This window comes from Heliconius melpomene, chromosome 12 (genome assembly GCF_056956725.1).
Source record: "Heliconius melpomene rosina isolate 202511_hmr_F chromosome 12, ASM5695672v1, whole genome shotgun sequence".
NCBI classification, from domain to species: domain Eukaryota; kingdom Metazoa; phylum Arthropoda; class Insecta; order Lepidoptera; family Nymphalidae; genus Heliconius; species Heliconius melpomene.
This window is the reverse complement of record NC_140400.1, coordinates 13,908,277-13,926,205: the sequence shown is the minus strand read 5'-3', so window position 1 is coordinate 13,926,205 and position 17,929 is coordinate 13,908,277. Positions and strand designations below refer to the sequence as shown.

General features: G+C 31.4%; 2 protein-coding genes and 1 non-coding gene across 7 annotated transcripts in view; 2 read left to right on the top strand and 1 right to left on the bottom strand.

The window, feature by feature from the left end:
• Window positions 1-17,929, top strand: part of LOC146534050 (glutathione hydrolase 1 proenzyme-like) — a 31,057-nt gene that overhangs the window by 1,665 nt on the left and 11,463 nt on the right. For 3 of the 5 annotated variants that reach the window (XM_085195091.1, XM_085195094.1, XM_085195093.1), the window contains exons 2-3: window positions 2,629-2,732; window positions 12,425-12,646. In XM_085195091.1, the coding sequence (XP_085051217.1) occupies window positions 2,653-2,732; window positions 12,425-12,646 (302 nt within the window). In that variant the 5' untranslated portion in view covers window positions 2,629-2,652. Of the gene's footprint in view, window positions 1-2,628; window positions 2,733-7,717; window positions 7,905-11,383; window positions 11,766-12,424; window positions 12,647-17,929 lie in introns of those variants that run through there. The other 2 variants (XM_085195090.1, XM_085195089.1) reach the window with 2 other exon arrangements.
• TRNAR-UCG (transfer RNA arginine (anticodon UCG)) lies at window positions 3,861-3,933 on the bottom strand. The gene has a single exon. It is a non-coding gene; the product is annotated as a tRNA-Arg (tRNA).
• LOC146534051 (nuclear protein 1) lies at window positions 15,002-15,716 on the top strand. The gene has a single exon (XM_085195096.1). It carries the CDS (start codon window positions 15,100-15,102, stop codon window positions 15,301-15,303), a length of 204 nt encoding a protein of 67 aa, XP_085051222.1. The 5' UTR covers window positions 15,002-15,099; the 3' UTR covers window positions 15,304-15,716.

Below are 17,929 nucleotides of genomic sequence, written 5' to 3'. Positions count from 1 at the left end.
ATACACAAAATAATAGAAATCTTCTTATTTTTGTTAAAATAATTAAATTCTCCATTTAATCAAATATTTTCAATAAAACAATAAACTACCTAGCAACTCACTTTATTAGTTTTTAATTATTATATGACCATGTTGTATGCTTTGTTAGCATGAGATAAGAATTTTAATACGGAATGTTGATGGGGAAATACTCAATATGGTTTTTGAATTCTAGGAAAATATGCCGATCGGTAATTCGCAGATATAATATTATATGTAATTATAGTATAAATGATTGACTTACAGCCGCTAATGTGCCCATGTGTCTATACTGGTTTTTACTATGGGCAAACTATGGGCATGTAGGTAATCAATTAAAGTACAATTAATGTCGCTAATAATAACTGCTACTGTTAAGATATTATTCATAGAATATTATTTAAGTTACGAATATTTAAATAAAAAAATATGGCTTACAAAAATAAAAAGTTAACACACAATTCTGTGTTGACGATTTTATGTCCGCACAGTTTACATAACATTACATTAACAATGCACATAGCTTCTGTTTAAATACCATTGCTTGATAATAAATGTTCTAGAAATAAATTAAATCAACTTCACTCTGTATGTGTGTGTCTGTGTGCCGGAGTCAGTAGGGTAGGCAGAGGGAACCTAGTGTTTCCCTCCGTTCCCCACTTTCCGCTGAATTTTTGGAGGAATTCCGTGTTGAGTGGCGGCACTCAATGCCACGCTTTGCCTTGACACCAGAACGAAGAAATGGAAATATAAATTTACCTAAATATTTCATTTCCTCGAGTTCCCAGTCAAAGGGAAAGAACCATCAACCAGTCGATTTTGCAGTACACTTTTAAGGGACTCTACTCTTTTGAACTCTATAATAAAAATTATAAAATTAAAGCAGCTATTGAACTTATACTTATAACTGAATTGTAAAACGTTTACAATTCAAATGTAGTTAGTTATATATGAAGTGGAAATAAATTGAACATTTCCTGCGAGGAGGTCTGGACTCTGGTTTATTTGAGAAGTTACAAAGCGGCATCACTTAAAAGATGAATTTTATACTCAAAAAAAAAACAGCGTCAAATTTTAGTAATACAATATTATAACAATAAAATTAACAGTCTCACGCTTTGTACCATATATAGCTGAGGAGACAGTAAGAATCTAGTGTTAAGACACTACGTTCCTCGCTTTTTATCCGAATACGAAACACTGTACGAGTACGATTACCCAAATAGTTGATTTTCCTTCAAATACTTACTACTTAGTTTTTACATTCTAAATATGATGATAAACTTAGATGTGAAATAGTTTTTGCTCAATTATATTAGCGTCGTAGTGTAACTTGTTCGTCTACTCTTTTTTATTATTCTTGCAGACGTGTTATGTTTTTGTTTAATTTCAATTATTTACTATTCAAAAGACTAGTTCTATATAAACATAGAGAAAAAAAATATAATTATTATGATTCTGTTGCATATTTAAGATTGTGATGTTTTTTATGAAACTCTTCATCCGGATTAATTACGAATATTCTGTTATTTAAAAATACATTTTCAGTTTTTACATGGTAGTTCAATTGATCAAGAAATCTTGTCTACATTGTTCCACCCATTTTTCAATTAATCAAATTAGCTTTACGCTGTATCCCGCACACAGCAGGGTAGGCAGAAGGCACCTAGTGTTAAAACACTCCGTTCCAAACTTTCTTCCGAATTCTGAAGACATTGCGTGATATTTTAGCAATGCCTCGACAATTTGGCGGAAAGTGTCTTAGCACTGGGTTCCTCTCTCTATATGCGGAATACAAATTCTAGGTAATAATATTAATTTTATTAATTTATTTTCAATACTCTATAACCTGAATAAAATTTAGTAACATATACAAATTCAGGCATATGTATCTAATTCTTTTGAAGAAAAATGTCAACTGCACAAAAGCTTCGTTAAAATAACTGACACGTTTCCCCTATGTTTGTAAACTACGTTTGTGTTAGTTAAATAAATAAGTTTGCGTGAATACTGAATAGCATTTTATCTTCAATAAATAAAGTTTACTATATAAAACAATATAAATTAGATTGACAGCGGGGTTGAGCTCTGCAGACCACGACGTCTCTATAGGGTCTATAATACTATTGAAAATTGTTTGAAAATTGCATTATTTTAATTTTTCTTGCTATAGTGGCGCTATAGAAAGACAAATCGAAGAATACAGGCGACATACAGAGACGGGGCCTTTACTCTAGGTTCTCCTTCAATATCTCTTTATGCGTAATACAGTGTGAGGCTGAAACGAAAATTGGTTTTTTTTTTTCAGTGACGCTTACATTATTATATAATTTTGCTATTCAATGCTGTTTACTATAAAAATCTATCATATAAGCTTAGTAATAATAATAAAATAATTGGACATTTTTTACGTTGATTCATCAAATCCGTATAGTAAACATGTTGCGTAAGACCACTCACGTTCCATTTTTCCTAATTAGTAATGACACTATTTACAATACGTTTTTGTTTAGGTAATAAATATATGACTTAATTTTTTATATTTTAGAAAAATGCTAGGGGCCTATGTTCCCATTCCTAAAAGTGACATATTTTTTTTTTCGTTTTCAGTCCAGATATTGAAACTAAGTGAAGATGACAATCCAAAGCATGACAGTGACAACACCGTTAGCTGACAACCCCGACACACACACCAGTAAGAACAGATGCACAAGGTATATTACTTAATATTATTTTATTCAGATCAAATATATTTTTTTGTAGTTTCACATTGTATCCCGTACATAGCAGGGTAAGCCTGGAACAAAGGAACCTGGGAACTTAGAGATAGAGTTGAGTGACGGAATCCTACGCCGCGCTTTGCCTCGTCAACAGAGCGAGAAATTGAAGATATTAAATATTTCATTTCCTCGAATAGGAATCTAACCTAGAACCTTTCGCATTTACAATCAAAGCTGGTCTATTAATTATTTATAAGTAATTTTACAACGCTGAAAGAACATAAAAGCAAAAAAAACCTATATACATATTAAATATTACATTATTTTTTGTAAACGAATTAGATCTTTTATATATTATTTACACGTATAAGAAGCCAAGTGGCGTAAGCAACATTCATTATAAAAAATCTTTTATTTTAGTTAGCCGTAAATAAAAGCTGAAAAATCGCTTAGTTTTCACTTCGAGCGATTTCGATAAATGTCTCTAATAACAATGTTATTACACTCTTCGAGTCGTCTAGGAATCTTATTTAGCACTTTTATTACGAATAAAAATAAATTCATTGAGAGATTTTACGAATTAAATACTCAGCGAATTTAATTATTAATTATGTTACAATGGCCTATGAATTCGTTTAAAATTGGGTAAAAAAGAAAAAGGAGAAAGAATTGTTTAATTTATATTTTAACTGTAATTAAGTGGATGGCAATTAATAAGACGTTTCGTTGATTGGAATTAAAAGTATCTAATGAAGTGTTAATGGATTTTTTGTTTCCTAAATCAATTAGTAAATAAAATATTTCTTATACATATATTAGTTTGGAAAAGACCATTTAAAATTTTAAAAAATCATCACAATACATTAAAAATAATTAATGAACATCGAATTTTATTACAAAAAAAAAGATTCCGACAAGTTGAGAACCTCCTTTTTTGAAAGTCGATTAAAAAATAATTATATCGGTTTATTCGGTTTAAAAAATTTTGAAACTTAAAAATTAGAAATAATTTGATTTCTCAAACTGAGAGTGGAAATCTTTTTTGATCATTGAGCGTTTTGGGTGTTTTTTTTTTGAAAACTCTACGAGTGATTTTAGAATAGGACAAAAATAAATATTATTCGACCGTGACAGGACTCGAACCTGCAATCTTCGGATCCGAAGTCCGACGCCTTATCCATTAGGCCACACGGTCGGTGGCAGAATTGCGAAATTTAAGTTCACACTCCTTTTAGGGCAAAAATTTGATCGTCTTTAGTGAATTTGGTTTCGATCAGGCGTCAGGTTAAAAAATATATATAAAAAAATCAGCTTCACGCTGTATCCCGCACACATCAGGATAGGCAGAGGGAAACTCGTGTTAAGACACTACGTTCCCCACTTTCTGCCGAATCCTGGAGGCATTGCGTGTTGAGTGGCAGAATTCAACGCCGCGCTTTGTCTCGACACCAGTGCAAAGAAATGGAAATATAAACGTAAGTAAATATTTCACTTCCTCGAATGGGGATCGAACCCACAACCGTCGCGTTACACCCTTGTGTCGCTGCGCCAGAAGAGGAAAGGAAGAATCGAAATCTAGGTTTTTCGGTCTCACAGGTTAAAATAACAAAAATGTAAATTTGTTTATTTTTAACTAGGCAGACGAAACCTAGTGTTAAGACATGCCGTTCCTATGAAAATATTTCCAAATTCCGAATTCATTGCGTGTTGTGTGGCGGAAAACAACACCGCGCTTTGCCTCGACACCAGTCGCGTAAAGCGCCAATCATAACATTGCTCACGTAATGACTTTATACGTAGTCATTGAAGCGATGACTTGCGGAATCACGAGATCTCTTAAAAAATAAATGCACGTGGTCTTCCTTTACGTTTTTACTTCAGTAATCTTATTGTTAATTTATATTGAAAAATATATTTGAGGCCAGTCGTGGCGCAGGGACACAAACGCGTGACAATAAACGGGACAGGTTGTGGGTTCCATTCCCACTAGAGGAAATAAAATATTTAATATTTTAATGTTTTTGCTATGATGTCGGGGCAAGGCGCGTCGTGAAGTTCCGCATGCCTCCGAAATGCCTCCGGAATTAAGCGGAAAGTGGGAGGCGGTGGCGGTGGTGGAGTGTTTTAACACTAGGCTCTCTCTGCCTACACTACTAGAAAGAGCTTACAGCGAGGCGCTGAGAGAGGGTAGAACAAAAACAGAAAAGTATAAAAATCGTCGTATATAGGAAATTGTCAAATATATTTCATAACACTCATATATGAACGTCATTGTTTCATATCGAAACAATTTGCCATAATAAGATTTATTATCTCATCTACATGTAAATTGTTTTACCGGCTTTACGCTTTATGAAATATAAACTCGGTTGGCACTTTCATTGTTTATTGTTATTGTTGTTCTAGACAAAAAATAATTTAATACATTCGTTTATTATATTAATAAAGGTTGTTGTGAAACAATTATTAGAAAATATTTTTTTAAGTAAAGTTGTTTGAAAATGTAAAAATAATATTTATTATTTATTATCTATCACAAATATTTATCATGGTTTTAGTAGGGATAAAATGAATTTGATGACAGTTTAATCTTATCCTAAGCGACACTATACAGGGTGGAAGAGGCAGCGCTTCTTTTACTGAAACTGCATATAGGGTAAAATATTTCAAACCCAGAATTAAAAAAAATAATCAAGGTACCTTAACGGTTTGGACGTAGGATTTTTTTTACATTTCATGATTTTTATCCATACCTGTATTTCGTGTCACGCACACATACGTATGCGACGTTGCCGCTTTGACAGGTAAGTGTGTGCGTGCCTATGTTATACTTTACAAATAGCGTTTTATTTTAAAACGATAATTTTATTATTTATTTTGTTTGAAAAAATAACTTTTTCATTTTTGGGAATTATATTTTTTCCGAATTATATTAGGCTTTTATAGAGTAGTTAAAACTGTGGTTTCATTTAAAGTGGCGCTGACAATTCCACCCTGTATACTCAATTAGGTAAGTTTTTTGTTTTTTAAATTCAACTCAACATATTTCGCGCGACGATGTGCGACGGTAAACACCGTGGTTTTGATTTCGATTCTTACCAAGAGGAATGAAATATTTATTATTTTCATTTTCTCGAACTGGTAAGTGTTGAGTTCCGCTATTTAACACACAAGGCTTTAAGAATTTAGCTTAAGCTTAGCAAAGTGTCTTAATGGGAACGGAGTGTCCTAACACTTAGTTCCCAGGTTCTGTTTGCCTGTTCCGCCATGTGTGAAATATTAAAAAAGTATAACAATATATAATAAAATTATTTACTATTGAATTATTTTATTTTACTTTGACAAATGGCACTTTAAACGTGTCATTTATCAATAAAATACTACATAAATAAATATTTATTGCAAATAATGTCTATCAATTAGGTATTGTCTATTGTTTCTTATTTAAATAAAAGATAGTTTATTTTATGTAAAATAATATAAAAAGATAATTTAGATATAAACGAAAAATGAATTTTGCCTTGAAACATTACTTCCTCACTAGAACTTTCCTTCATATCTTCCCATGATCAAACATCGCAAAATACACCTAACCAAATATTTGTACTTAATCCAAAGTATCCAAAAAATATATTATAAAGTTAATAAAATTATTAACTTTGTAAATTTATAAATTTAAAGATATTCTGAATTAGTTAAAATATATATTAAATTTATACAAATATTGTATAAATTCAGTATTTTTTTTTTGATTTCATCTTGAAACATTCTTTAGATTTGTAGATACTTTTTTAGTCAAGAAAATAAGAAATAAAAAGAAAAAAGAAAGGATGGCATACTGTGCATAATTAAATAATATTGCAAAGTATTTAAGCTGCATGTTATGTAATGTTCATAAAATATATCAATTAATTTTTGTCCTTTTCATGTTCATATCTGTGAGAAATTGCGATATATAACTAACTATAAGGCTGTGTTTATATTGAAAATATGGCTAATATTTTTAACTTTTTTTAAAGTGAAAATTTCTTTCAAAGTCGATGAAACGAAAAAGCGACAGTAAAAAGAGACGGAATTATAAATTCATAAGATTTAATATGGGAGAAAATGAAATAGGATATTTCATACTTTAGTTGTAAGCCTCTTGTATCATTTATCGAAAATGTAAGCTCTGAGTCTAAATAAATCTATGTAATATAAACGAATAAAATTCAGAATAATTATACAAACTTTGTATCTCTATGATCATTACTAAAATATAAAAATTTTTAAGGTTTCACTTCTACGATGTGCGAATTGCTAACATGTTTTTTTAATAATTTGTAATTTAAATGCAAAAGTTTCCAATTTCCGAGGTAAATTTGTGTAAATAAATATATTAATAGATAACGAAGCATTTTTCCTGGAAAACGTGTGAATTCCCAAAAAAACAAAATGAAAAACGAGTCGAAATTGAAATAAATTATATTTAAAGTCGATTGAAGACAGTTACTATTATTAGAATTATTATGAGTATCAACGTGATTGGCAGTAACCATGGCGTACCTCAACTAGCTTGTACCTAATGCATTCGTCTCGATCTCCTTTACGTAACAATCATAGCCGTAGTACTTGTTATTTATAAATGTAAAGTGACTTCTATACAATTAATACGTCAAATGAATTTCTGAGAATGGATATGAATTAAAAATAATTACTTTGAATCTATTATAATATAATAGTATATATTATCTTGGTCAATCTTATATACAAATAAACTTCAGAACAAAGCTCTGAAAATTTTTGAGTTCAATATACATTCAATTACGATTCAACTCGTATAATGCAACAAAATAAAAAAGCTTACTATATAAATATCTTTAAAAAAAGACCAAAAAATCGAAAATAAAAAACTAAACAAATATATATGTCACCATGAACAGACCTTTTTTCAATGACGTCCGAGGCCGTTTGAGCATATTTGTTGACGACCATTATAGAGCACAGTTATCACTGACTTCCTCTTGAGAAGGTGTCGCTTGGTGCTAGTGGTGTGAACCTGATAGTGATGTGCGATCGAACACTGCTGAAAGCTAGCTCGTTACGGAGTCCGGATAAACCGAATGTCAAAAGAAAAAACCGGCACGTCCTTATCCGCTTACCGGACTCCGATAGCAGTGGACACAGGTAACAACCTCTTTGAAAAATGAAACTTTCTAACTCTAGTTTGTATAAAGGATTTATAGATAAGATTTTCTTTCTTCATGTTTGACGTTGCTGCATTTGTTTTTACCTAACGTTTGCTTAATAATGTTATTTTAAATAGTATTTGACATTTTTCTAAAGTAAAAATAAAGTAAGTAAATAAGTTATTAAAAGTAATAATTCATAATACTATTATAAAATAATTTATTTATTCATAAATTTAATAATGATAAAATAATTTTACAATTACTTGTAATCGTCGAAAAATATAATTTTCTATTTTATTACATAAAAAAAAACAAGTATTTTATTGAAATTAAACGAAAGGATCGCTATTAGTGAAACTCTCCAGTAAATAGTAAAAGATAAGTTATAGGCATTTTTCTATGCATGTTTAATGCGAGGTATGTATGACGATGTGCATACATAAGAAAGAACATGAAAGTTTTTATCATGCTTAGTTATGTCCTGCATTTTTGTATATAGAAAAAAACCTAGCGACAAGTAAATATATATTTTAAAACACTTATTTTAAAGCAGATTGTAAAAGAAACTATTTCCCACTTTCCATTTATAGCTTAATTTAATATAACTAACAAAGCAAATGTATTTTACTATTTTTATAAATATTTAATGTATAATAAATTTATAATAATTTATTGAAAATACATTTGAGACTATCGTGGTGACACCGTGTGATTGTTAACGCGGTGGTTGTGGGTTCCTAAGATAAAACTACTATAAAACGTCTCGAGTAGGATCGAAAACAATCCCTGCTATATCGAAAGTTCGGGATTGGCATGAATTCGATCAATCTAACACTACCCTCACTCGAGGAAGTGAAATATTTAATTACGTTTATATTTCCATTTCTTCGCTCTGGTGTCGAGGCAAAATCCCGTCGTTGAGTTCCGCCACTCAACACGTAATGCCTCCAGAATTCGGGGGAAAGTGGGGAACGGAGTTTCTTAACACTAGGTTTCCTCTGCCTGCTGCTGTGTGAGGGATAGAGAGTGAAGCAAAAAAAAATAAGTAGTTTCATTTTACAATCATTTAAATGTGTACTGGCTACTATTTACATCAAGTTTTATACTAGTTTCCTTAATATTATAGGCATATATGGAGCCGATTTATTGTGTTACAAATGAAATAATACAGAATATGAATACTTTATTATTTTACCCATATTATAAATAAATGCTAAATGTTCCAATATTCAACAATCATAGTATTTCTATATGTATATCGGATTAAAGAAAGTCGTGATTGTCATCTGTAGTGACGTCATTTTACATTCTTATGCATTTTAGCTTACAATAAAATAAATTTAATCTATTGAAGCTGAAAACTAGACTGAGACGTTTCACCACCGACTTGGTTGATATTTACTTTTTTTTAGCTTCCTGTGTGCAGGATAGGCAGGAGAAACCTGGGAACCTAGTGTTAAAACATCTTTATGATATTGAATTTCCTTTAGTTTCCTCACAAAATAGAAATAACAATATATTTATACATCCATACGCTACAAAAATGTCACATTTTGCCTAACCAGTAAAACATTAAGTTTATAAAAAAAGTTCAGAACTGTCCGTAGTCGCGACGCTTACAGGTTTGATTTAAACTCGGGGCAATGATTATATCTAAATTACTTTCATTTCCTCGCTCTGGTAAATAAATCGCGACCAGAACTCGACACCAAAGTGAAGAATGGAATAAAAGTAGATAAATATTTCACTTCCTCGAGTGGGGATCGAACCCACAACCGTCGCGTTACACACCTTTATGCCGTCGCGCCACTACAAAAAAATATAAAAACAAAATATATTGATTACACAGTTCAAGGTATTAAATAACTTACTCGTAATTGAATATAAATCAGAAGGTGAGAAATAAAATGATTAGCCAAGGTTTAGATAAGGTAGAGGCGGCCATTATTGTAAGGAAATCCACTCAGGTAGTGTAAAAAAACCGGTAATTTTACACCACCAGGGCTGTACGCATAAATATCGGAAATTAATAGTAATTGTTGCCCTCATTGGTTCTGTAATATAATTGCGCGTACAGCTTGTGGTTATTGGAGGCGACTCTGTCTAAGATAATTTATTTAATAACGGAAGGAACATTTTGTAAAATTTGACAAATTTAAGTTTGTTGTAAACGTAAAGAGCATAAGTACATGTAATTAACAGTAAAATCCTTAATTTTAAATATTGAAAAAAGTTACCTCCTCTTCCGTTCACCTGTACCTGTATATCATAAAGTTTTATCTCAATTAATTATTAATTAATATATGATACAATTTTATAGTTACTTTTTTCTGCGGTCACGTGGTAAAATTTTCGTAATAACGAAAAGCCACAATTTTTAATTAATTGCAAAAAAACTTATACTTTAATTATATAAAAAAAAGTATGTGTTGTGCGATATATCCGTTAAAGTTGTTTTATTTGTTTTTATATGTTTAATCGTTAACTTTGCTTAAACTTTATTTTTGTTAAGTTATTATGCTATTTATCTTCAAATTGGCATTGCTATTTTATTCAAATTTAATCATTGTTTAAGTCTGCAATGGACAAAAGGAACTCTTTCTTTTTGATTTGAAGTAAGTAGGTATTATATTATCTATTGCAAGATTCTATGTTTGCATATACCGCAGCGTTGAAATACGCATAGTTTAGTTATTAACATTAAGATGACAGATATTTCGGAAATCATAGTGAATTTCTTCTTTTGAAGTTCTACTTATATGAAAAAAAAAATTGTGCGTAATATAGGTAAATTGAACGAGAACAGATAAAAATTGAGAAACAAAAACAAGATGACTATAATTATTTCACTATGGAGACTTTAACATATATAAATTGGCAATTTCCTGTAAATTACCAATTTACCAACTTATTGGAAAAGATGTGCAATAGTTTGAGTTTAGTCAAAGATAAGAATCTGGTAATCAATCTTAAATACACGTTAATATCGCTCAATCAAAAAGATAATAATAATAGAAAAACATTAGCATGAAATAATTTATTTTCAGCTTTTTTGCCCTATATAACAGAGCAGGCAGAGGGAACCTCATTTTACCGTAGATACTTTCCAACACAATTTTGGTATCACGTGGAACTTAACGCCGCACTTAGAAATAATCTAAATTTAATAATTTCCCGCATTGGAAATTGAACCAACAACTCTTACGATTATAATCAGACATTGTGCCACTGCGCCACGACAGCCTTAAAATTATTTTAACGCCTGTAAAAGTTATCTTAGCAAACCTTTGTGTTATAACTTTAACTAAAATTTTATACTGGCGTTTGTATATTGTTTCGTAATTTAAATTAAACATCCAAATACAATATATTTAACAACGAAAAAAAAAACAATTAGTTTTGAGCGCCATCTGTTTTTTCCAAACGTAAACGGGAATTGTAGGTGACCGGCATGAACAGCTGTTTTTCGTATCGATTTTCTCAAACCCGCAAGCAAGTTCACTGCATACAACCTGCACTTATGTATTTGTCATAATCCGCTGTTCAAAATGTACTAAAAATCAGTTTATAAAGATCCTTGACAAATCTAATTGCGTGCCGACAAAATATAACCAAAAATGGCATTGTTCTGAAGATTCTAGGTTATGTTGTTATTGTGTAGCATTTGAACTGTCATTCGGTGCTGTGATAAGATAAGAAACATGGATTCGCTAAGAGCTGGTCTCCACCGGCGTCACTTTATAAGTACCCATGTCGATGATATACCCATGGATACCATAAGATTGGTGTCACCTATAAACAGGTTCGCCATTTTACAAGGGAATTTCAGTAATGATGAGAGTGATTATCCTTCAAAGTAAGTACGCAGAGGCCAAGCGAATTCAATGATTCAATTAATAACTATTATTATTTGTTATCACATCTTATAAGTTAAAAGATGTCTGAGCTTAGACCATGACAATAAATAAAAAATAAATTAAGTTTAATAATTAAGTTAATTAAAATCATATTAGAGGTAGGTATAGCCAAAACAATGTTAGACTTTTTTAATTAAATCATTAAAATAAAGGTAACAGATTAAGTTAAAACATATTTAATTAATAACTTGTTTGTTTAAAATATTAGTGTTGTGTTTTGTTTTGGTAAGACGAGGTATTGGTCTCCGCTCTCTGCCACCCAGCATGGAATCGCTCATCACTGGGTCCCGTCTTCTGCAAATTTTAAACACCTTGATCGAATCCTTACAGTTATTTTCACCAGTATTTACGCTTCACTTGGCACAAAAACATAAACCTATAAATAATGTATATTTAATATAAATCGAGAATATATAATATTTAAAATAATACAATATATATACATACACATTTTCTATCTACTATAAATGTCATTATAAGGTCAAACTCATCGGAAATCTATTGAAACTTCTAGATATTCTAGACCTAGATAAATGATGTAATGTTAAGTAGATATTGCATACTTAAAAGATTGTTAATTGATATTTTTTTTTTACAGACCGTATAAATTAAAAACTAAGCTTTTAATAACTGGACTCATCATTCTCGTATCAGTGTCAGCTTTAAGCGGCTACTTGATCGGGAGTGCTGATTATAATTCTTGGAAGTTGGCGGAACCGTTGGATCCTATAGACCCTCTGCTTCCTTCTCCATCATGGCTTCATGTCTTCAAAAGGGCAGCAGTGTGCACAGATGCCCCTCATTGCTCAGAAATCGGCAGGTATGTAAGCTTTTGATAATGGTAGACAGTAGTTTTCGTGTCGCAATTAACAAGTAAAGAAATAGTTGATATAATGATTATTAAAGTGATTTTTTCTTAATATGGTTGTGATTTAAAACGCGATAAAATATGACACTAGAAAGAAACACAATAATATGTAAGTACGTACTTCTATAGGATTAAGGTTGTAATAGAATGAGAAACATTTAAAAGAGTATTTCCTATTATAAATACTCGTAAGTAATAAAATATAAACAAGTAACTTCTATTTTTATCATTTTTAAAGTGTTATACAACACTTACAACACTTCTAAAATATATAAGTATATAAAGTGTTTTTAAAGGTTCTTAATTGACGTTTTTAATTATATAAAAGTATGTGTTGTGCGTTTTTTTAGCTTCACACTAAGTATATCCTGTACATAGCAGGGTAGGCAGAGGAATCTAGTATTAAAACACTTAAGAGAACGGAAGTGCCTTATTCCCATTAAGACACTTCCATTTTCCACATTTTCCGCCGGCTTCTGGAGGTATCGCGTGTTGAGTAGCGGAACCCAACGCCATGCTTTGCCTCGTTACCAGAGCGTAATGAAAACATTAAATATTTAATTTCCTCGTTCCAAATAATCTCATTAAATTTAGTTACTTCAATATATTTTAATTGTAGTGCTACTTTTGTACTTTTTAAACAATGCCTACTACGTAGGAATTACTAATTATTATCGGTTTATGTATACCCCGATACTAATAAACGAAAATTAAATCGATACTCCATACATTAATTTGTTATATATAATAATCATGTTCTTATTTACTGTACAGATTATAGTAAACTATATACCCAACTTTTAACTACGAAGAGGCTTATTGTGGAAGCCCTCTATTTATGGATTCCAATATCTATCTATTACCTAAACGCTACTTCATCACTCACTAGCGCACGTCAATAGATGGCAGCGGAAATTAAAAATGGTTAAAACGTTAATTAAGGACCGTTACAAAGTTTTTCAATACTTATTAAAAATGGATGTAGATATTTTAAATATATTTGATCCAGTGGTCAGAACTGGTATTCGTTAACAAAAAATATCCAAGTAACAAAAACGTGCTTGATAGACAGATGTAATTGAACTTTTATATTTGGCAGTTTTAAAAGAAGTACTTACTTAGGAGAGCTTTTCATGTATGTAGCTTTTTGAATATTCTGCAAAATTACTTATTTTTAATTTGAATTGAATTGAATTCTTGATATATGGCGTTTCGAGCGTGCCAGTTGAGCACAAATATTTTTATTTTCATATTAGTATGAATTTTTTTTATCTTCCTTTTAATGTCAAATCAATCAAATATATAATAAGATGTTGCAAATTTATAGAAAATATGTATATTCGCAAGTTGTGTGTGTGCATAACTACACACCCGGAAGGCTTAACTGCCTTATATGGTAAACCAAAACAATATCGTTTAAGTATAGTGATATTTTTCCATTAAAAAAACATTTTATATTCTTAAACATATCTTTCACCATCGGAAGCTCATAATATTATCCTTATAATATTTTATATTTGTCCCGATTTTTTACTTAATATATTTAAAAATCCCGCTTTTCACCGACCACATTTGGCAACGTTGGTTTAAATCCAAAAAGAGTGAAAGAGATTGTGTTTTTTCCTAAATAAATAATCTAATAGCATTTAAAGTAACCTAACACTAGTAAGACGTATTATTTTTCTTTGTGTAATGCGTTTTTACAATACAAATTAATATGTAACTTGCGTACAATAATGCACGCACACTAAAGCAACAAGTTATAATGTTGCCATAATAAAAAAATATGCCGCGCTATAGGAAAAAGAAATGAAATTAACTTTATGTATTTTTTTATTTACGTCTAATGTCACGTAAAAACATTAAGACCTTCCCGGAAGGCATGTATGAAGATGTTGATGACAGTGGACGAGACGAAAGGAGTATGTAGAGACCATAGCGTTTGGCGCTAGTTCTCTCTGACTACCCTGCTAGGGATACGGCGTGAAACTGGGTTAGTAAGTTAGTTAATTCCGTCAATCATAATGCGTTGTGTCAATGTCTTGTAAACTCCCACATTTATTAATATTATGAAAAATTGTGAATAAAAATATTTAATCTTTCGAGAAAGAACGCAATATATGAGCATAACATGCGATTCCGTGGTGTTATCACAAGCCGGCTTACACACACACGCCTAAGTTTATTATTGAACAACATCCTTCATAACCGGGTCGGAGCTGCTCCTCCAGCCAATCACGCTTCGAGAATTATATCGACGCGCATGCGGTCACTGACGTGTCGGCTTCTGTCTATATAAACGGCTCGCGAGGCCCTCCTCCTCACATTTGTGAAACAAATTCTACAGTGACACAGTCACCGCGATATATCTCGAGTACTCTTTGTGAATCTTACTAGTCATAAATATGTCTGAAGCTTTCTTTGATGAATACGACCACTACAACTTCGAGCACGACAAGCACATCTTCTCCAGCCACAGCGGCAAGCAGCGCACCAAGAAGGAAGTGAGCCAGCACACCAACCACTTCGATCCGTCGGGCCATTCCAGAAAGATCGTCACCAAGCTCGCCAACACAGAAAACAACAAGAAAGGCGATAACAAACATTAAATAGATTTATAAACGACGGACGACTATGGCGTGTAAAAGGAATATTGAATTTTTGCCGACGGAACGGAGGACGTTATGGCGAATACCCGAAGAAAGCACGGGTCGCTCGTCTCTGAGATCAGTGGAACAGCCGAGAAGGTTTTTGGTAACGCAGAGTTTTTATTATGCACACCACAATGCTAGAACACGGTGGCGCAGCCGGCGCGCCTCGTGACTCGTGCCCCCACCGGTGCATGCCGATGGATATCTATTTTGAAGAACACCGTTCCAATGACTGATCTCATCTCTACTGGGCTTGTTGTAAAGCTCAATGTCGCTGTGTTATTAACTTGTAGGTAGTTATTATGTTGTTGTACGTGGTACGTTACGTTAATGACTGTAATAATTTAAGATAAATAAAGTTAATTTTAATCGATGTTTGTATTTCATTGTTTATTTACAAAAAATATAAGAAGTTGGCTGGCTGCTAGCGTGTGGGCTGTTATGCTCGTGTTTACACACAAAAACAACCTTGAAGCGAGGTGAACTGCGGCTGAGTCACTAACGACCTTGTTCAATATTATCGATTTGTTATTCTTTTTTCTTTGACGGTATAATGAAAACATTAATTCCTTCCAACACACTTTAAATATATGATTAAATAAAAATATTGCGGAATTATATTTCCGGAAAAAGACTTATTAAATACGTAGAAAACAAGTGGGTATATTGCAAATTACAATGCTATTAATCGACATGATGTATCTTATAATAAATACTTCTTTCTTATAATACAATTAACATTCCTTTTCATATATAAACAATAATAGCATTATACTTATTATAATAATATGACTGCTGAGTATTTTTTTTATTAATTTCTCAACTGCCATTTTTAATTTGTTTAAGCAAATTATGAATTATTTAAATTGTTAGCTTTGTTAGCATTTCAATATTCAATTACAAAAAAAATGTATACTTACTTTAAAGATCGATTATTATTAAACTTTTGATTTTTATAAAAGACCTAAGACCTACCTCTATAAATATTATTGATTTGTAAATAACGCTATTAAGTTATTTAAAGTGTTAACTTTAAAAAATATGAAGGGTATTTTATTCAAAATATCATGCAACTCAGTATTTACTTTTTTAAAGAAAAAAAGTAGTTCACATTAGGTACTTTTATAATTTTGTATAATAATGTTACCGTTATTAAAATGGCGTAAATAGGATTAATAAAATTTCTCCATTTTAAATTAAATTAAGCGAGACAAATAAAATATATGATTATTATTTTAACGTGTCAATGTGTTATTATATCTGAATACAGTTATCAAATTTATTTCCAAACATTGAAAGTACGTCAATATTATCGGAGACATAAATAATTTTTATATATAAAATTTTATAAACAAACTTAAATATAACATAAAATGATGCTGACATCTTAATGCAACGAGACTTATGTTTGTAGTTGTGGATGCGACCCCTGTATAAATTATTTTCATTTCCACCACTCAATACTCAATGAAATGTCTTGACACTAGATTCTCTTTTCTATGTTTACCTGCTATGCTATGATAAAATATACTAATATAGGTAAAGGTTAAGACGGCGGTTGTGGGTTCGATTCCCATAATTTCGAAACTTCGCTCTGATGACGAGGTAAAGCGTGGCGTTGAGTTCTGCCACTCAACACGTAATGCCTCTAGAATTTCAACGGAAAGTATGGGCGGAGAGTGGGCAGAAAGTGGGGAACAGAGTGTCTCAACACTATGTTCCCTCTGGCAACCATGCTACGTGCGGGATACAGCGTGAAGCTGATTTAATAAGCATATTTTAAGCGGGCGACGCCGCGTTTCGGTCTCTAGTTGTGTATAATATGGAAAACTATTTACACCACAGAGACTCGCACAGCTAGGAACGTGAGCAAGTCACATGTGATTACGTTCACCTTGAAGCTTTAAATATAAATCTATTTATTTTCTTAGTGTCTCTGCTATGATAAGATTATAAAAAACCGGTCAAGTGCGAAACGGATTCATCCACCGAGATTCCCGCAATTTTGTGATTATAGGTCAACGGGAAGTAAATATAAATTTGTAAAATAAATTTTCTTTGTAACATACCAATGGAGTTCAAATTCCAAGGGACAGTTTGCCTTGACATTTGATATTAATTTCTATTCAAACTCTTCACGCATTGATGAGCAAAGAGGTATTGACTGACGGACAGGCAGACGAACACCAAAGTAAACTAATGGTTCCGCTTCTCCACTTCTTCGAGATTTTAGAGTTAGATCATCTTACCTTATAACTGAATAACTATACTGTCAATTTTACATTATTTAATGACATTTTAAATTGTTGATGCAGTTACAATCTTAAATTACTTATCATAGTGTTATTAATAAAAGTAAGTAAAAGTAAAGTACCAGATATATAATATACTATTATGTTACATGTAAAAAAATTCAGTAGCCCATAAATACTGTAATAAAGTAATAATTATTATTTAAGCAAAATAGATCTATTTATTTAAATATATCTATTTGAACCCTGCCTGCTATATACGGGATACATCGTGAAGAAGAAAAAAAATCTAATCATTTAAATTAAAATATATTTAATAGGTACTATTTGTA